The sequence below is a fragment of the Coregonus clupeaformis genome, chromosome 19 (genome assembly GCF_020615455.1).
Source record: "Coregonus clupeaformis isolate EN_2021a chromosome 19, ASM2061545v1, whole genome shotgun sequence".
Lineage (NCBI taxonomy): Eukaryota > Metazoa > Chordata > Actinopteri > Salmoniformes > Salmonidae > Coregonus > Coregonus clupeaformis.
Window position 1 is genome coordinate 57,051,311 of NC_059210.1, and position 20,308 is coordinate 57,071,618.

General features: G+C 45.6%; 2 protein-coding genes across 3 annotated transcripts; one reads left to right on the forward strand and one right to left on the reverse strand.

Moving 5' to 3' along the window:
• The first annotated feature begins 224 nt into the window (after nucleotides 1–224).
• On the forward strand, nucleotides 225–13,557 carry LOC121579013 (ubiquitin carboxyl-terminal hydrolase 44). The gene is made up of 6 exons (XM_045205032.1): nucleotides 225–1,144; nucleotides 2,899–4,593; nucleotides 7,514–7,712; nucleotides 10,796–10,904; nucleotides 11,284–11,525; nucleotides 11,679–13,557. The coding sequence occupies exons 2-6, from the start codon at nucleotides 3,034–3,036 to the stop codon at nucleotides 11,801–11,803; spliced, it is 2,235 nt and encodes a 744-aa protein (XP_045060967.1). The 5' UTR covers nucleotides 225–1,144; nucleotides 2,899–3,033; the 3' UTR covers nucleotides 11,804–13,557.
• A 452-nt stretch (nucleotides 13,558–14,009) lies between these two features.
• Nucleotides 14,010–19,981, reverse strand: LOC123481365 (methionine aminopeptidase 2-like). Of its 2 annotated transcripts, none has more exons than XM_045205035.1 (11): nucleotides 19,818–19,981; nucleotides 18,640–18,738; nucleotides 18,235–18,297; nucleotides 17,818–17,920; nucleotides 16,752–16,913; nucleotides 16,411–16,592; nucleotides 16,164–16,258; nucleotides 15,965–16,061; nucleotides 15,769–15,872; nucleotides 15,330–15,445; nucleotides 14,010–15,228 (listed from the first exon to the last, which is right to left on the reverse strand). In XM_045205035.1, the coding sequence occupies exons 1-11, from the start codon at nucleotides 19,951–19,953 to the stop codon at nucleotides 14,976–14,978; spliced, it is 1,410 nt and encodes a 469-aa protein (XP_045060970.1). In that variant the 5' UTR covers nucleotides 19,954–19,981; the 3' UTR covers nucleotides 14,010–14,975. The 2 variants fall into 2 exon arrangements, with proteins under 2 accessions (XP_045060970.1, XP_045060969.1); XM_045205034.1 differs by having other exon boundaries at nucleotides 18,640–18,741.
• Nucleotides 19,982–20,308: the final 327 nt, after the last annotated feature.

Genomic DNA, 20,308 nt, shown 5'->3' on the forward strand with positions numbered 1-20,308 from the left:
CCACAAGGTTAGCTGTACAAGAGTGTGTGTGTGTGTGTGTGTGTGTGTGTATGTGTGTGTGAACCCACTCACTGGTTACATGTGCATATTCTTTCATTTTTGTGTTTAGGGATCAACAATCCTCTCTCTCAGTACTCCTTTTCAGGCAGAGTGACGGTTGGCAATGTCTCTTGACTGTATCCACTCATCCTCACATTCACTGTGTCAGGACATTTTCACATGAGGCCAGAGCTGCTGACAGAGTTTGGGAACATTGGGTACATTTGAGTGAGTCAATCCTAGGCTCAGTTTGTGGTTAGCATGTCTAAGACTTAATTCTCAGGGTTCTGGGGTTTAATGTTAGACACCCAGTCTGATACCATCTCTATAGCGTGTGCCATCAGCCCCCAATGCCCTCATTAACCAGCATGGAGCCCTACACCTGCATCCCCCCCAACACACATACACACACACATAATACTCTCTCATGCAATGTTTACAACATATTCTCACGCACAACATGAACATTGATTGATACATCACTGCCATCTTGTGGCATTGATACGTTTTGAATGCAATTGTTTTTCCAGAAGCAGTGATAGTAAAAAATAAATAAAATAAAAACACTTGTTCGTGGATTGCTTTATTAGTAGCCTTACTTGTGTAGAAAATATAAATAGGCCATTTGCAGTGCCAAACAGTAGTCTATATGTGATACTCAACACAAGCAGAATGTGCTTAATAGAATTTGAAGGGCTACTTCACTTTTATGACAAATATTTTCTCTGATTATGTTGTGTTGGCCTGGCTTCATGAATTTGACATTACAATATCCTTAACTGAGATGATGTCGCAAAATTGTGCCATCTGTGCTGTACACTTGTTTGTGTTGGTCCAGGACACGCACATGAGTAGGTTAGAGGTTGCCCCTAACCACTGATACAAAGTCAGATGTTTTCTAATCACCTCAATGATAACGTTTAGGATTGGAGTACAATAATCTGATCCTACATCTGATGTTACGAGAGCCTCTAACTTGAGGCAGGCAACAACGACACTTGACGCTACCCTACCGCGGACTGGCTCGAGCCAACACCACGCGACAAGAGTAGATGCAAGATGGCGACCCTTTTAGTATTAGAGGAATAAGTGCGGTGAAGGATAGGTATGGTACTTTTTCAATTTTCGCCTTTCTTTACAATTCGTGTCAGTTGTTATGCTGTACACATTCCTGTGAAAACTAACTAGCATGTTTGATAAACAATTAAAACCCTGACGCATTGATCCCTAACGTATTTAGACTTGGCATAGACAAGATTAGCTTGGTTGCTACTAGCCATGTTAGCTAGCTAGCTATGTTACTCACCAAGTTAGCCAACAAACTAGCTAGATACTTTATTATTTTACTAGAGATTATGTTTAGCTATCTTACGTTAGATGTTTGATTTGTGTTTATTTAGAAAATACATACCGCTAGACAGAGAAAGAAAGCACAAGGGCACCTTAGGCGCGCGCACGAGCCTTTGATATCCTCCTCGATAAGTTTACAAGGAGGTCCTTGTCATCAGTAACGTTAGGCGTGTTATAACTATAGCTAGTTAGTGACATCACGGATAGAAGAAAGAGTTGTTAGTTACCAGTATTTTGGTGGCATTGTTAGCTAGGTAATGTTACTAGCTAGATAGCTAGTTTTCAAAGTTGTCTTGCGGGCATAATTTACCATTGTCGGGTGAGTTAACGTTAGTGAAGTGGTAAACACTTTGGGAAAGCTTACTAGCTAAATTAGCTGGCTTGAAAACACAAATCTCGCGCTTTTGTTATCAGTGTTGAATGGGTCAAATGAAGCAGAAGCAAAGGAATGTCCTTGCTAGTAACTGCCCACCAAATCTAGTGTGGATAAAAAACTAAACAATGTATCACGAATGTCGATGGTCATAAAACCACAATTGCATTGATTAAATCATATATAAAAACAGTGGGAGTCATGGGGTACAATGCTGACAGACAGACTCAGTCAGGGCATGCCAGCCAGAAACTCCTTCAGTGGTAACAGCTACTTATTTAAATCACAGGAAGGCAGTCTGGAATGGTAAACAAACACCCGTTAGAACTTGGACCTATGTAGTCAGGGTCAGCCTTATTACATTACATTATAGTCATTTAGCAGACGCTCTTATCCAGAGCGACTTACAGTTAGTGAGTGCATAAATTTTTTTCATACTGTTGCTCCTCCTAAATAGACTATAGATTGGTTCATGGAGAATGGTAACTGGCAGCCTCAGATCCCCGAGTTTAGTTTCCCTTCTGATCTTCCTATCCATCTCTTTCTCCATTCCCTTTCTCCTCTATCCATCTCTTCTTGCCCCTTTCTGTCTGTAAGGCTGCCTGTACACACACAAAGGGTGCTCTACCCTCCCAGCTCAGCCCCCCTTTGTTTGCCAGGCTTAAGTCTCCCTTTGGCCCCATTGGGGGGTGATGATGATGGAGCTGAGACTCTAAAACAGAAATCCCCAACCCCAGCAGTTTTCAAACTGTGCTACGGAAGTGCCTAACCCCCCAGGGTTATGCGAACTGTTTTAAAGGGTACATTAGAGGAAGGAAATCTGTAATGGCAGAAAACCACATCTGATCACCGCAGTCAACATTCAGGATATTGTCCTGTCTTCTTTGACAATAAGTACCCATGTTAGAGAGCTAACTTGTTAAATCCGTGACCACAAATGATTATAAAGACCAGAATGGGTTGTGGGTTAAAAAGGAAGACATAAGGTTTTGGTACAGTTGTTTTCACTGACGGGCATCTTGTAAAACAAAGGATCTGTTCATACGATTTGGGTAAGGCCTTTACTGAGAAGAGATTATAGAAGTTTAGAACTGCCTTTCTCACTCAGTCTCTCTCTTTTCTTTCTTCCTCCCCAGATAAAGCCATGCCGTGGGAGCGCCCAGTTTCTGAGCTCGCCATGGTGATCTGAAGCCCCAGTGTGGACGTGTCACACCCACACTCACCTACCCACAGACACACACACGGACTGAGCCCCCCAGCAAGTGTGTGCGATGGACAGGTGTAAGCACGTGGGGCGGCTCAGGCTGGCCCCAGACCACTCCATCCTCAACCCCCAGAAGTGGCACTGCGTGGACTGCAACACCACTGAGTCGGTGTGGGCCTGCCTGGGCTGCGCCCACGTTGCGTGCGGCCGCTACATCGAGGAGCACGCCCTGCAGCACTTTCTGCAGCATCGCCACCCACTGGCCATGGAGGTCAATGAGCTCTATGTCTTCTGCTACCTGTGTGACGACTACGTGCTCAACGACAACGCGACGGGAGACCTCAAGCTGCTGCGCTCCACACTCAGCGCCATCCAGAGCCAGCGCTACGAGGTCACCACGCGCTCAGGACGAACCTTGAGATTAGCTAGTGCCCCGCCCGACGCCCCCCAGCCCTGTGGCTCCAGCGAACTGCAGCTGAGGGACGAGGACCGCATGTTCACGGCGCTCTGGCACCGCCGCCGGGCGCTGATGGGTCGAGTGTTCCACACCTGGTTCAGCTTGACGGAAGGGGGGAAGAGGAGGGAAGAGGAGGACAGGCAGAGAGAGGAGGAGGAGGAGAGGAGGAAGGAGTTGAGGGAGAGGAGGAAGACGTTGAAGAGGCAGCTACAAGAAGAGTTGGAGAGAGCTCCACCCAGGAAGAGCCACCGCCTGAGGAGAGCCAGTCAGAGAGCTGCTGCCGCCGCTGCTGTCACCCCCCGCCCCACACGAACATGCACCCCTCACACACCCCAGACCCCCCTCACCCCCCGACCAAGGACCCAGAGCCCCGCCACTCACACCCCCAAGAGAATGGGCCGCCCCCCTAAAACCCCAGCGCCCAAACCCACTCGATACTCCACCCCCTCTTCCTCCACCAAAGGCAAAACCAGAGCCTCCTCTGCCCAAGCCCGGACTGCCCCCTCCCCGGCCCCCCGCCGTGCCCCCTCCAAACAGGGCGACTCACCCCTCAAACGGCGGCCCACGGTCACCCCGGGCGTCACGGGCCTGCGTAACCTAGGCAACACGTGCTACATGAACTCCATCCTGCAGGTGCTGAGCCACCTTCACATCTTCAGGGAGTGTTTCCTCCGGCTGGACCTGACGCAGGCCCTGGAGCTGCTGGCCTCGGCTGTCCACGGCCAGCTGGTGGTTCCCAGCCCCGGGGGCCCAGTGTCGTCCTCCCCGCTGGCCCTAAGGAGAGGCCCCCTGGCGGGCGCTGGGCTAAGCGGGGGGGCCTCCAGGGCCCGGAGCATGGAGCTGATCCAGCCCAAGGAGCCCAGCTCTAAGCACATCTCCCTGTGCCACGAGCTGCACACCCTCTTCCAGGTGATGTGGTCAGGCAAGTGGGCCCTGGTGTCGCCCTTTGCCATGCTGCACTCGGTGTGGCAGCTGATCCCAGCCTTCCGGGGCTACGCCCAGCAGGATGCCCAGGAGTTCCTGTGTGAGCTGCTGGACAAGGTGCAGCACGAGCTGGAGAGCACGGGGACACACACACCGCCCGCTGGTGTGTCAACCGGACAGAGACATCTCATCAAGCAGGTGCTCAGCGTGGTCAACACCATCTTCCATGGACAGCTCCTCAGCCAGGTGAGAAAGAGAGGAACACACTCTCACAAACACAGATATACACAGACTGATACACAGTACACACTTTTATACTGATATACACACACACTTTTGTGATTCACCAGTCTGGACATGGATTAAAATGGATTGAAAAAGGGATTAAAAGGCCTTTACATTGGGATGGGAGCTTTTACTGCATGATGTGTGTGCGTGACTGTTACCACATTTTTGTCTTGATAGTAATATAAAAAATATATATATATATACACACACACACACACACACACACACACACACACACACACACACACACACACACACAGTACCAGTCAAAGGTTTGGACACACCTACTCAATCAGGGGTTTTTCTTTATTTTTACTATTTCCTACATTGTAGAATAATAGGGAAGACATCAAAACTATGAAATAACACATATGGAATCATGTAGTAACCAAAAACAGTGTTAAACAAATCAAAATATATTTTAGATTTTTCGAAGTAGCCACCTTTTGCCTTGATGACAGCTTTGCACACTCCTGGCATTCTCTCAACCAGCTTCATGAGGAATGCACATATGCTGAGCACTTGTTGGCTGCTTTTCCTTCACTCTGCGGTCCAACTCATCCCAAACCATCTCAACTGGGTTGAGGTCGGGTGATTGTGGAGGCCAGGTGATCTGATGCAGCACTCAATCACTCTCCTTCTTGGTCAAATAGCCCTTACACAGCCTGGAGGTGTGTTGGGTCATTGTCCTGTTGAAAAACAAATGATAGTCCCACTAAGCGCAAACCAGATGGGATGGTGTATCGCTGCAGAATGCTGTGGTAGCCATGCTGGTTAAGTGTGCCTTGAATTCTAAATAAATCACTGACAGTGTCACCAGCAAAGCACCATCACACCTCCTCCTCCATGCTTCACGGTGGGAACCACACATGCAGAGATCATCTGTTCACCTACTCTGCGTCTCACAAGGACACGGCGATTAGAACCAAAAATCTCAAATTTGGACTCATCAGACCAAAGGACAGATTTCCACCGGTCTAATGTCCATTGATCGTGTTTCTTGCCCCAAGCAAGTCTCTTCTTCTTATTGGTGTCCTTTAGTAGTGGTTTATTTGCAGCAATTCGACCATGAAGGCCTGATTCACGCAGTCTCCTCTGAACAGTTGATGTTGAGATGTGTCTGTTATTTGAACTCTGTGAAGCATTTATTTGGGCTGCAATCTGAGGTGCAGTTACCTCTAATGAACTTACCCTCTGCAGCAGAGGTAACTCTGGGTCTTCCTTTCCTGTGGCGGTCCTCATGAGAGCCAGTTTCATCATAGTGCTTGGTAGTTTTTGCGACTGCACTTGATGAAACGTTCAAAGTTCTTGAAATGTTCCCGGATTTACTGACCATGTCTTAAAGTAAGGATGGACTGTCGTTTCTCTTTGCTTATTTGAGCTGTTCTTGCAATAATATGGACATGGTCTTTTATCAAATAGGGCTATCTTCTGTATACCACCCCTACCTTGTCACAACACAACTGATTGGCTCAAACGCATTAAGAAGGAAAGAAATTCCACAAATTCACTTTTAACAAGGCACACCTGTTAATTGAAATGCATTCCAGGTGACTACCTCATGAAGCTGGTTGAGAGAATGCCAAGAGTGTGCAAAGCTGTCATCAAGGCAAAGGGTGGTTACTTTGAAGAATCTCAAATATAACATATATTTTTATTTAACACTTTTTTGGTTACTACATGATTCCATATGTGTTATTTCATAGTTTTGATGTCTTCACTATTATTCTACAATGTAGAAAATAGTAAAAATAAAGAAAAACACTTGAATGAGTAGGTGTGTTCAAACTTTTGACTGGTACTGTATATATATATAAAATAATACAAAATGCCAAAATGTATCCATCTAAATGTACTGGACCTGAATGCCAAAACATGCAAGAGATAAAAGTGCTCAAAGTTGACACCTTTTGCATACCCCACCATACCATGAGACATCCATGTCTTCATCACTGGAAACGATAAACGGTTGAGGTTGATATCATTTTAAAGTTTACAAAAAGGGTTGTCAAACTGCTATATAATTACTTGATTTATTTATTGTTTTGACATTTTTTAACCTTTAACGTCAATTATCTAAAAATGCGTAAACTCTGACTGACTCTTTTCATATTTGCATACGTTGTAGCTTAGACCCTATTTTACCCTAAGCTACAACATATGCAAATATGAAAAGAGTCAGTCAGAGTTGATGTGTTTTTAGATAATAGACTTAAATCGTTCCAAAAATATATTAATTTTTTGTGTGGAAATTATAAAATAGTTTGACACCCTGTTTGTAAGCTTTTAAATGATATCAAACTCAACCGTTTAGCTTTTCCAGTGATAAAGACATGGATGTCTCACCCTGTAGGGTGGGGTATGCAAAACTCTGAACACCTTTTATCTCCTGAATGTTTTGACATTGAGGTCCAAAAAGTCCATTTCTGACCACTTCTTCCATGGGCAAACATGTATGGAAAGTTTTGTTTAAATCAAAAGGGATGCTGTCTAAAAGTGATTGAACTCAAATCGATTTACCCGGAAGAGAGTGAGTGAGTGTGTGTGTGACTGAACGTGTGTACTTTCTTCTTTGGTCTGTGAAAGAGAGGAGTGTCTTTGAGTTCTCCTCTGAGCACACACCCACACCTGCTCTTGCCTAACAAGGGGGTGAGTGTGTGTGTGTGAAGGGGGACAGTGTTTCTAAAGCTGTGTATCTCAGACAATCCAGTTCCTGTGTGTGCTGCTGCATTAGCTAGCTTAGCTGGCTTTGGCTTGCCTTCACACAACTCTCTCTCCCTCTTTCATCCTCTCTTTCTCCCTCTCACTCTATACCCCTTTCTCTTTATCCCTCTCTCTGCCCCACCTCTTTCTCTCTCTTCTCTTCCCCCTCCATCAGGTGACGTGTCTGGCATGTGACCACCGCTCCAACACGGTGGAACCCTTCTGGGACCTATCGCTGGAGTTCCCCGAGCGTTACCACAGCAACAGCCGGGAGAGCGCAGCGCAGGTGTCGTGCCAGCTGACGGAGATGCTGGCCAAGTTCACGGAGACAGAAGCCCTGGAGGGCAACATCTACGCCTGCGACCAGTGCAACAGTGAGTGACAGAGGCAAACATACATAAATGTTCACAGTGAGCACACACATAAACACACATTCATTCAATGGTATGATTGTTAGAGGTACAATAATGTTTAACAAAGCAGTTAGTTCTCTCTCTGCATGTCAAACTACCATCCAGTACAATAGTTAGACTGAGTATTCACATTCACACAGCCCTGTCCGGAGTATGTGAGCAGAGTGGAGCGTGACCAATTTGACTGGAGCGTGGCGCGAGTTTCCCAAAGGCTGGAGCGTTGGCCTTCTCGCCTGCTCCAATTTCGCTCCAGTAGCGCTCACTTCAAAATCAAATAGCAAAGTGATCCTTGGTATGACCTTCTTAAAACAATTCCATATAGCTTAGTAGAACCCCACACCCGGCTTAGATATGGTTTAGACTGTTTAGTGCCAAGAATAAGGGTAAATACATGTAAATAAATAAATAAAATAACAAATGTTTCCTGATCTTTCTTATATCGCTCAGATATAGGACAGACACATCAGAACACTTCCTTTTGATAGTAAAAAATATATATCTGTTCCAATTAGTGAATATGTTATTCAATGCGTTTGTATGGGCTAATAGCAGTAAGGCCAAAAATAATTTTTCATCAAATAATTTTGTAATATGTAATAGCTAAATGATCCTTGGTATGACCTTCTTAAAACAATTCCATATAGCTTAGTAGAACCCCCGCCCGGCTTAGAAAGGGTTTAGACTTTTAGGGCATTACATTTTTCGTTCTATTATCTATACAATAGGCCATCATTGATTTTGGCCCAAGGAGCTTTCTGTTTTGAAAGGGTTATTTTACCTAAAATCCTTTAGGCCTACCTACAGAAAAATAAAATAACAACTACGCATCCCTGCCCAGCCTGACAAGAGTGGCCTGAAGGGTGTTTAGCATCCCCAGTGGCTTTGCAAGCGCTGAGAATATATTATCTGCTTCTGGCCTGCTCTCCAAGCACCATCGCATGAGCCTGAAGCCACAGACTCTGGCCAAACTCATGTTTCTAAAAATGTATTCAAAGGCACTGTAGATGGAGCCTAATAAGGCCTTTTTCGTTTAATTTGTAATTAATTCTAAGTAAGTCACAGCCTGTATGTACAATTTATGGACTATAATGATTTAATACAACAAAATGTTGTTTAAATACTGAGTGCTTAATGACCCTGCCAGCCTAGTGATTCGCACTCGCAAATGCTTCACAATTACTTTTTTTGTGGACTATAGCCTTGAAATAATTGAAATAATATAGCCTAAATAATTAATTTTCGTTCCTTCTTAGGCTTCCTGTCTGGCTGCTGACCTATTTAGTGTTTATATGCTGTTTAATATGACATGTGGCCTATTTGACATGATGAGCGCTTCTTACAGTCACCTTATCCTGTTTTATTAAAATACTTCATTCAAATCATATGGTTTGGTTTCAATACTTCAAAACCAAATGGTAGGTCCAGGTAGTCACAAAAATAGATTGGTATTGGTTAAATTGTGATTTTAATGAATGAAGCGAATTTGGAGCTGCAGTTTTTTTTCCTTTGAGCGAGGAGTGTTTTTTAGCAGAGCGGTTGGAAAGGACGTGGAGCGCTGGGGGGTTGTGCAAGCACTGCTCCATGAGCGTGATTTCCACACGCTCAACTCCGCTCACGTACTCTGGCCCTGTCTGAGGGGTCCCTCTACTGTGCAAGTTGAGTATTATCAAATCAAATCAAATTTTATTGGCCACATGCGCCGAATACAACAGGTGCAGACATTACAGTGAAATGCTTACTTACAGCCCTTAACCAACAGTGCATTTATTTTTAACAAAAAAGTAAAAATAAAACAACAACAAAAAAAGTTTTGAAAAAAAAGAGCAGAAATAAAATAACAGTAGGGAGGCTATATATACATTTACATTTACATTTACGTCATTTAGCAGACGCTCTTATCCAGAGTGACTTACAGTTAGTGAATACATTTTGATTAATTTTTTTATATACTGGCCCCCCGTGGGAATCGAACCCACAACCCTGGCATTGCAAACGCCATGCTCTATCAACTGAGCTACATCCCTGCCGGCCATTCCCTCCCCTACCCTGGACGACGCTGGGCCAATTGTGCGCCGCCCATGAGTCTCCCGGTCGCGGCCGGCTGCGACAGAGCCTGGATTCGAACCAGGATCTCTAGTGGCACAGTTAGCACTGCGATGCAGTACCTTAGACCACTGCGCCACTCAGGAGGATATACAGGGGGGTACCGGTGCAGAGTCAATGTGCGGGGGCACCGGCTAGTTGAGGTAGTTGAAGTAATATGTACATGTGGGTAGAGTTAAAGTGACTATGCATAAATAATTAACAGAGTAGCAGCAGCGTAAAAGGATGGGGTGGGGGGGGCAGTTCAAATAGTCCGGGTAGCCATGATTAGCTGTTCAGGAGTCTTATGGCTTGGGGGTAGAAGCTGTTGAGAAGTCTTTTGGACCTAGACTTGGCACTCCGGTACCGCTTGCCGTGCGGTAGCAGAGAGAACAGTCTATGACTAGGGTGGCTGGAGTCTTTGACAATTTTGAGGGCCTTCCTCTGACACCGCCTGGTATAGAGGTCCTGGATGGCAGGAAGCTTGGCCCCAGTGATGTACTGGGCCGTATGCACTACCCTCTGTAGTGCCTTGCGGTCGGAGGCCAAGCAGTTGCCATACCAGGTGGTGATGCAACCAGTCAGGATGCTCTCGATGGTGCAGCTGTAGAATTTTTTGAGGATCTGAGGACCCATGCCAAATCTTTTCAGTCTCCTGAGGGGGAATAGGCTTTGTCGTGCCCTCTTCACGACTGTCTTGGTGTGTTTGGACCATGATAGTTCGTTGGTGATGTGGACACCAAGGAACTTGAAGCTCTCAACCTGTTCCACTATAGCCCCGTCGATGAGAATGGGGGCGTGCTCGGTCCTCTTTTTTTTCCTGTAGTCCACAATCATCTCCTTTGTCTTGGTCACGTTGAGGGAGAGGTTGTTATCCTGGCACCACACGGCCAGGTCTCTGGGGGAGGGGTCTCTGCAGCAGTATGGCCTCTGTGTGGGTTAACGCTCACTCTTGTCTCTAGGTAAGCGGCGGAGGTTCTCCTCCAAACCCGTCATCTTGACTGAAGCTCAGAAACAGCTGATGGTTCACAAACTGCCTCAGGTCCTGCGCCTGCACCTCAAACGCTTCAGGTACTGACCGCATTATGACCACATAACATATATTTTCAGTTGTATTTTTGACTTTGTTTTATTTAGCCCATATGTAACTCTGTGTTGTTGTTTTTATCGCACTGCTTTGCTTTATCTTGGCCAGGTCGCAGTTGTAAATGAGAACTTGTTCTCAACTGGCTTACCTGGTTAAGTAAAGGTGAAATAAATAAAATAAAATAACCACACAATGACCATAACACACCCATGCACCTCAAACACTGCAGGTAACCACTGAGCACATAGCAATTGCTCAAGAACCATAACACAACCATGCATTTGAAACACTCTCGCTGTCTTATTTGGTGATTGGTCTGTTGATGTGTCCGTTGAGTGTTCTGTGGTTGTGATTGGTCGTCAGGTGGTCTGGTAGGAACCACAGGGAGAAGATCGGAGTCCACGTCAGCTTTGACCAGCTCCTCAACATGGAGCCATACTGCTGCAGAGACCCCTCCCCCAAGAGCTCGCCATGCTCCAGTCCCGCCTCCGCCGGCTCCCCGTGTCCAAAACACTTCCTGTACGAGCTGTCCGCTGTGGTGATGCATCATGGGAAGGGCTTCGGCTCCGGCCACTACACTGCCTACTGCTACAACAAAGAAGGAAGTAAGAACATCTCTCACTCACACGCAAAATACATTTTTCTGTAAAAAAAAACAAATACAAAGATAACACACACAACCTTGATACATTTTCATGGAATTTACCTACATCAAATACCCTTTCTCTCTCCTCCTTCCTCCTCATCCTCCCTCTCAGGGTTCTGGGTCCACTGTAATGACTCTAAGCTGAACGTTTGTTCTGTGGAGGAGGTGTGTCGCGCCCAGGCCTATATACTCTTCTACACGCAGCGCTTCACTCAGGACAAAGACAGGCCGCTATAGGACCAGGACCCACTGAGCCCCGCCCCAAACATCTCAACCCTGCCCTCTCTCTCTAGCTCTTTATTTGTGGGCATTTTATCCCCTCTGGGGGGAGAAGTTATCATTTGATCATTCTTTTTCTAAAAGAACAGAGAAAGGACACACTCTTTTTATTTTTTTTGCTTTGTGAATTTCTTGTACATGGTGTTTATATGGGTTTTAAAAGAAAAGGAACATGTTTGTTTTTGATAGTGTACAGGTTTATTTTATCAAGAGTGTCAGCCAAGGTGTGCGTTGTATTATAGACACGCCTTTACAGGAGTAGACAGACAGACAGACTTTGGCCAGGTGTGACTGTGTAAGTTTCCTCTGTCAGTAGTTCAGATTTATTCAGGTGTCAACCTTTCTGCTTGTCTGCTCTGTGATTTTATTTTCCTCAAATCGATTTGAATCAACTAAAATGTTTCTCACAGCCACTTTAGACAGTTGACTAAGGGATGTCACAGTCAGTCAAATTCTCAACTGGAATGAAGACTGAAACAGGTCATTCCCTCCATAAATAGTCTTTAGAGTTTAACCCCTTTAGTTTCGCCAGAGACTGAAGAGGAAGCGAGACACCTCACTCGCTCCTATTTTCTGGTTCATATACAGTCAATGAACTAAGCAGACCAGACCTAGCTGCTATTACATTGGTGCCTATGGGAGAGCCACCACTTATGTGGACTGTGACAATTTTTTAAAATGGTAAACAGCCTGAGTGGGACATCATTTATCCACCATCTTTGGTATCGCTCTCTGTAGTAAGTCCGGTCGGTCAGGAAATGGTTCTTGATTGACTACTGAACTCAAGCCAAAGCACGAGGGGAAACGTTTAAAAAGTATCTCAGCTTCTCCAAAAACAATTACACAACATTTGCAGGATATATTCTTTGACTGGTTTTGGAAAATCTATTTTGTAACCAGTTTCCAAAGGGATGTTTGTTTTTAGCTAAATGCTGCCCTCTGTCTTCATAATGTAAATGTATTTCCTGGTGCTGGTGTTTTTAGGCCTCCTAACTTTTGGTTGGTATCTCTACAGTCACAAGTGTCATAGAAAAGTGCCCTTCATATCAGAACATATATATTTTTGTATTTCCTTTGCCAGAAGAGTGTATTTGGTATCAGTTCTTTGTAGCACTGTAAAATGCAGGCCAGCATTTAGAATATTGAATGTATTTTTGTATACTCGGACATTGAGGGTTTTTCACACGCTTTTTTTATTTTTATAAACACGGCAACTGACTGTTAGATTTTTAAAATAGTTTTGTAATTGATCCCTTCCCCCTCTAGTTGTTTGGAATCACCAGCAGGTTAGACAGTGTTGTCTTTAAAGATATCTGACCCATCTCTCCTGTGTGTGTTTGTATACCAGCACTTGTTCACACAATATAGTTGGCTCTGTATTCTTGTGTAAAATAGCCAGACTGATGCAAGTAGATCCTTGCTGTGTGTTTGGCAAGACTGTGAGTGAGTGTGTGAGAAAGAAAGATATCTCCATGCTGGTACTAGCTAAACTGCTCTCAACCTAAATGCTGTTCATCTCTCTAGAGTCACCTTTTGGGGAGAATTCAAAGCACATTTCCACTTCATCCTTTTTTCTGTCCGATGTTTGTTGGCATTGTGCTCATACTGCCTCAGGTGTGTGTACATTTATGGAAGTGATACTATGCAAATTCTTACCTCAATTTTTAGAGAAATTTACCTCATGAGAATATATTTTCATTTTTCTAAGAAAACACTAGTTTGTCTAATTTTTTTATCCGCACCACAGTATTAATTCAGGTAAGGTTCATACCATACTGTATAGTGCTATAGCCCTCACCTCAATCCCCTTCACGTGATAGTTCAGACAGCCTTGCGCGCTGCTTCCTCTAAATAGGGCATACAGGATGGCTGCCTCAGCTGAGTGTGGGGAAAGAGGCTGCCTGCTCGACTAGAATCAAGAGATTTGTATATAATGACGAGATGCTCGTGTCTCCGCCCTAACAACGGGAGTCGTTGTCCCAAAAGGCAGGAAGGCAGGCGATAAGCTCATAGAAATGCTTTGGACAGATTTTGGCGAGTGAAATCTCTCACTTCTTCCTCTAATAGAATCTACTGGATGCCTGCAAGGTTGTGTAGGAACAGAGGGCTCACCCTTCCATCTATTATCCATCAGCCAATCAAGACTATCTTCTCAGTGAAGGAATACAGAGAGCAACATTTTTTATTTCAATTTTCTTCTTACAAAAACATTTCCAGGGAATTCAAAATTAAGTGGTACACATAGTGGCAGCAGCCATTTCAAAGATATTTTACAAATATCTAAGAAACAAATACTGGAGGAGCGGAGTGCAGAGTCCCCTCCCTGTAGCGGTATAATGAAGCCAAACATACAGCTGTAGATGCATGGTTTTCTAGTCGTCATCGTTCCCACCCAGAACTCAAAAGCGGAAGAATTGTACAATTTCAGGGTTCTGACGAGCAATCGATCCAGCCTACCACCAACCGAGTGACTGGGTTCTAACTTACTAATGACCAGAACACTGTAGGGTCAGGCTGAAAGACCGCAGACTGAACCAGGAACTGTATAGCCGTAAGGGCCAGGAGTTTTTCCTGATCAGGTCACATGAGGAAACATTCCAGGCCCTGGGCATACTTAGAGGGAGAGGAGGGTACTTATTTTGGTAAAGAAAGGTTTGTTTCTTCACATTCTTACTGGATCTAAATACTGGGGGTTCTAAGCAATTGAACTGTAACAGTTCATTTGATATTCTATGGCAGGTCTGGCTTCAAAAGATTGCAGAGAGACCCCTCTGTGTCCACAGATCCCCCTAGCAAGGGGGAAAATGACAACTAAGCTTTGTGGTTCAATGTCACCAAAAGAAAAGAGGAAAAAAGATTCAGCCGCTGCTACGTAAGCCAGTCCCTCCATGCTCGCTCTTAAGTAGCGGTAAAAATGCATTGTGGGGTACCTTACAGCAGCATTTTTCATAGCCCTTACTGGCTGCTCTAGCCAAGGCAGGAGAAAGAAGAGACCAAAACAAGGTCCTGTATTTAGATGCTGTTTTTCTGTTAGAGTGCAGGCAGATGGTTCAGTGTGTCTATTCTCTGTATTGGGGGGGGGGAAGGGGGAGGGGTTGTGGTGCGGTTTGAATCAGGTTGGGTTCAGTATTCAATAGTCGTCCCCTCGGCTCACCACCTCCTTGCAGGTGGGCCTAAGCAGGATGGTGTGCTCGAACTGGGCGGTGTAGGAGCCCTTGGTGTCGCAGAGCGGGGGGTAGGGGTCCACGATGCCCAGGTCGCACAGGTTCTTCAGGGCCATCAGGTACTTGCTCTCCCCCAGCAGGTCCAGCCAGCGCCGGCAGAATGCCAGCGTGCCAAAGTTCTCGTTGATCACGTTCAACAGGTGCTTCGCCCGGGGGAGTCTGGGGGAAGGAAGGGAGAGAGAGAGGGTACAACCTCTGTGGAATACACAGTCTCAGAGCTGCCCAACACAGTCCAGTGTTCACACAGACAACCAACTTACCTGATTGGGACGTGTCCCACATCAAAGTTTTTCATGTAATGAGAACACTCCATGTCATCATGGACCACGCCCTTCCCTGTGCTGCCAAACGTCTCGATGGCATACACCTCTCCCTCCTGGTGGTGCAAAAGAGGTAATCAGTCAGAAAAGGACACACTTATTGGGGTAGGAAGACATTGCTGCAGTCAACCAAATACACAGGGGCAGGCAATCCTGTGTTATAGAAATTCATTGATCATCCAAGACACCAATTCAGGTGTACAGGTATTGTGTTACTGGCTAATTGGACCTGGCACGGTCCTTAAGCACACCATTAACTCAGCATCATTACTCGGTCACCCTCCCACAGCACATCATTACTCTGCAGCCCTTTCTAACCTCCCCATCTCCCTCATTGCTCGTCAAACGCTCAATTGTAGCATCAGGAAGAGATACACACCTCCATCCTGGTAGCTTCTCCTCCTTTGACGATGGGGACAGTCTTGCCGGCATGTATCCTGTACTGGCCGATTGAGTGGCCGTTCAGGTTTCGGATTGGCTTCACTGGAAATTATCCAAATTAACATTAGTGAGTAATTATCATGGATCATAAGTGACAACCACAAATTCACTGTGTGTGTTCAGCAGCTCAGTACCTTGGTATGTTTTGCCGTCAATCTCCACCTCGTACGACTCCATCACTTCCTGAATTCTCTCGCCAACGTCACACAGACGCACGTCGATTCCAGCACACTGCAGAATGATGAAGCATGATTGAGATGAGACTGAACTACACTTACATCAAATGATATCAAGGGGCCTCAGAAATGGATGGTGTGTGAATGGATGTCGGACCTTGATTCCAGTATTGGTGGCGTCTCTCACGGCCTCGAGCAGTTTGTCATACTTTGGGTTGAAGGTGACGGTGAAGGCACAGTCAATGATCCGACCTGAAAAGACAGTGGGAGTGAGCACAGCATCCTACAGGTCTGAGTTGCTAGTTGTGTGTGTGCGTTGATATGCGTTTGTATATGTTTGTGTGTCAAGTATGTTTTGATGTGTGTGTCCGTTGAACCGTGCATATACTGTGGCAGGGGTGTACCGTTGATGTGTGTTCCGAAGTCGATCTTGCAGACGTCGTCGTACTGCAGCACGGTGGGGTCTCCGGCGTTAGGGGTGTAGTGAGCTGCACAGTTGTTCAGAGAGCAGCCGGTAGGGAAGGCCAGGCCTGCACTAAGACCATTCTCCTTGATCAACTTCCTAGAACAGCTCTCCAACCGCTCACTGAAACACAGACACACACACAGACAAATTAGTTATACAGAAAGAGATGGGATGAAAGCACAAGAACGGATGTATGCAAAAGAGAGATGGAACGCAAGGGGAAAAGACTGACAAATAGAAAGCAACATCTCAGCTGTGATGATGATGATGAAGGCTCACCAGATGTCGATCATGGTCATGCCAGGTTTGATGAAGCTGCGGACGTGCTGGCGGACCTGTCTGTGGGCCTCAGCAGCCTGTCTGAAGTCGCTCCACACCTCCTCGTTGGCCTTGTCCAGAACCCGCTTCTCTTCATTGGTGGTCCTCCACGCCGCGGTACGCCTGCACCAAGGGGAATAAGCAACAAGGTTAGCGGTCAGCGCACACACACACACACTTCTTCCCATCACTGTGCGCGTGATTCACAAGGAGAATCAGCAATGAGGTTAGCACACACAAACATTTTGTCATTGCACGACTACCCTGGGGGATCAACAACCAAGTCAGTGCACACGCATACATCTTACTCCTGCTCCACCACCCAGGGGAATCAATGCAAGCATGACTAGATAATAAATCAAACTGTGTGTTATAGATCTATCATTCTCATTGAAAGCAAGTCTAAGAAGCGGTAGATCTGTTCTATGTGCGCTATTTCTATGCTTCCCGTTCTTAAGTTTTGTTTTTGCATCTTTTACTTTCGGTTTTGTACACCAGCTCCAAAACAGCTGAAAGCACAATCTTTTTGGTTATTGAAAATATATTTCACAGCAGTTTAGATGGTACAATGATTATCTACACTATACTTGCTTGTTTTGTCACAAACTGAAAGTAGGTGAACTTTTAGAATTTTAGCAACCAGGAAATGGCGGCGTGATTTCTGCATAGCGCATCTTTAAGAGCCCTTTATGTCAATGAGTTTCACATCAGTGAAGAGATCCAAGGTTAAGAATCACCCTGTCACTTCTGTTTGATAACCACACTGACTGATGCATGTACGCCAGACAGCACTGTTTATTTCAGAACAAACTCAAACCTGAAAAGCTCCCTCCCCGGTAGCTACTAGTTTGTGTTGCAGCTGGGCCAGGTACAGCATGATGATCAGAGGAGCTGCCACTCTAGTATAACATTGTGCTTGGGAAATAAGAGGCTGGGCACCGCTACCACACTAACCAGGTACGCACCACACACCAAGCCAAGAGTAGGTGTTTGTGAGATTGTGTATGAGTGCGTGTATGAATCTTACCCATCCTGTAATGGGGGGTATTCACATTCCTGACCGATGGGGAAAACTCCACTTGGATACAACTCACAGATGGGCACAGACGGAGGGTCAGTCTGAACTTTGGCTGTGAAAGGCAGGAAGAAACAATCAGTCACATAACCGCTCATTACCAGGTCATAAACTAGCTAGAAAGTTTGAGTTGTCATTCCTGAGGTGACACAGCAATATTCTGGGAAAAGCAAAGTGTGCCCATTAGCCCGAGGACCTGAGGGGGGCTGCAGGGTTATGGTAATGCTCCAGAGTGCAGCAGTATGTCAGAAATCCAGCCAGTCATATCCATCACTAGATCATAGGCTACTCTCCCACTGCACCCTATACATGACCAGACAAAGTGAAAGCCAGAACTCTCAAGTGTCCAAGGAAATAAGACCAACTCACGTCCTTTCTTCTTTTTCTTCTTCTTCTTCTTTTTGCCTGCTGAGTTCTCCCCCTCGTCTCCATCTGAGAGAAACAGAGAGGAATTTGATGTCATTTTGTCACATGTAATGTAACACCAGAGTTTATCAGCTCCCAGCAGGCCATGTATTGGTAGATGTGTAAGTAGTTATGTGTAAGGTCATCTCTGTGCTGGAGATAGACTTACGTCCTTATGGGTCAGACATGGGATGGTTAAGGTTTAGGATGGTTAGGATTTGGGTCACGGGGAGCAACGACAGGACTGAACCCAGCTCAGGTGCTCCGCAGCAGGGTGTGAGGAGCCATGGTTGGAGCTCGGCCCATGTGGTTCTAGGTCAGGGGCTGCCTAGTACTAGGCTAGAGTGGAGTACTGTTACGATGTCTTACCATCTTCCATATCTTCTTCTTTCTCTTTGTCCTCCAGAGCCTGCTTCTCCAGCTGTTGTGTGATGTCAGCCACTCCATCGCCCTCAGCCTCAGTGCCAGCTGCTGCAGTCATAAAACGCATAGAGACAGATACACACTGGTGAGCTCATCCTATACATCCTACTAACCACGACATGGCGGCCATGGCGACTACAGCTCCATCACACACAACAGAGAGCATCCAGGAGACACTGGGAAGGGGAAGATGAGAGATGTGTTATGTGCATGCAAGGGAAGGTACTGTCCAGCAGTGAAGTGATGCTTTTGGACAGTGGACAATGATCCCATCCCGCAAAGTGCATCCCTGAGGTCTGGGACTTGGCAGGAGAGGGGAGAGTATTAACGTCTGTGTATAACCTTGGGGCCAGCACACGCAGCTAAGCCTGATTTACTGATGTAAACACGCTGTAACGAACGAGGGGACATTACAAGCTAAATGTTGTGTATGTCAATTTAAAGGGCAACTGTCTGACATCCATTAGCAGAATTCATGCGAACTGTAGCTAGTTCACGTTGTTACAAGAAGACGGGTTGCTCTAAATAGCACATGCTGAGGATAACGTTATGTCAGCAGTAGCTAAGTTCGCAGAGTTCAATGAGCATGCTGTCTGAATCAAACCGTTTCTTGACGTTTCATAGCTAGCTAGCCAACAGCGGGCCAATCTTTGCTGTCAATCATGCGTAACTAGTTAGTGTTAAATAGATACATTATTATGAAACAGATCATAGTCTGTGATAGTTACAACCTCAAGATCGTAGTCAATCTGTATTCTGGCGTTTACCTTATGTAAGAAAGCTAACGTTAACATGACAGCATTCCAAAACACATTATGAAACAAGAAAACTTGGCTTTGAAATTGCTAGCGACTTCTGGCACATGCCAGCAAAGGACTACGAACCGCGGCTAAGCTAGAAAGATATCTAGCTAGCTAACTAACTACTACGTTTGTTTGTATGACTACTTCCGTCTGTTTACTGACATTTCGGCCTCCTGATCGGCTTGACAGAAGTCTCGCTCCATGCTTAGCTATCCGTGTGTAATGAGAGCGAGGCGTGTTTCATAAGGCCTGGCGCATGTTTCACAAGGCACACTCATCCATACACGGCTCAGCGGGAACAGCCCTGTCGGCAACTCTTACCGGGGGCTGCCGACTTCTTCTTCTTCTTTTTCTTCTTCTTCTTGGCTACCTCCTCTTTCTCTTCTGCATCTCCGTTCAGGACCGTCTCCTCTTCGAGCTTCTGCTCTGGTACCTGCTCCTGCACCACATCCGCCATGATTGCAGGCGCTTAGTGGAAAAGGAAGCGCGGTGGTTTGTGGGAAAGCTGAGTGAGAAACTTGCCGAATCAGCTGAGCGCGTGCTGTGCTCACTGAATGCAAAATTGATGTAGGAATTAATTCATTGATCACCATCACAATTCTCCTAAAATATGTATCCCAGAAACAAAATATCATACACAGTGAACAGCCCGGATTCAACAAACCTGGTTTATTTGTTATAACAATATGTTGTACTATACATTTTAATAACCTTGATTTTTTATTATTACGACTAAAAAATATTGGCCGCTAGATGGGAGCATTGTATTAATATTAGGTAACAAGTTATTTGGAGAAGGGCCAATATATTTC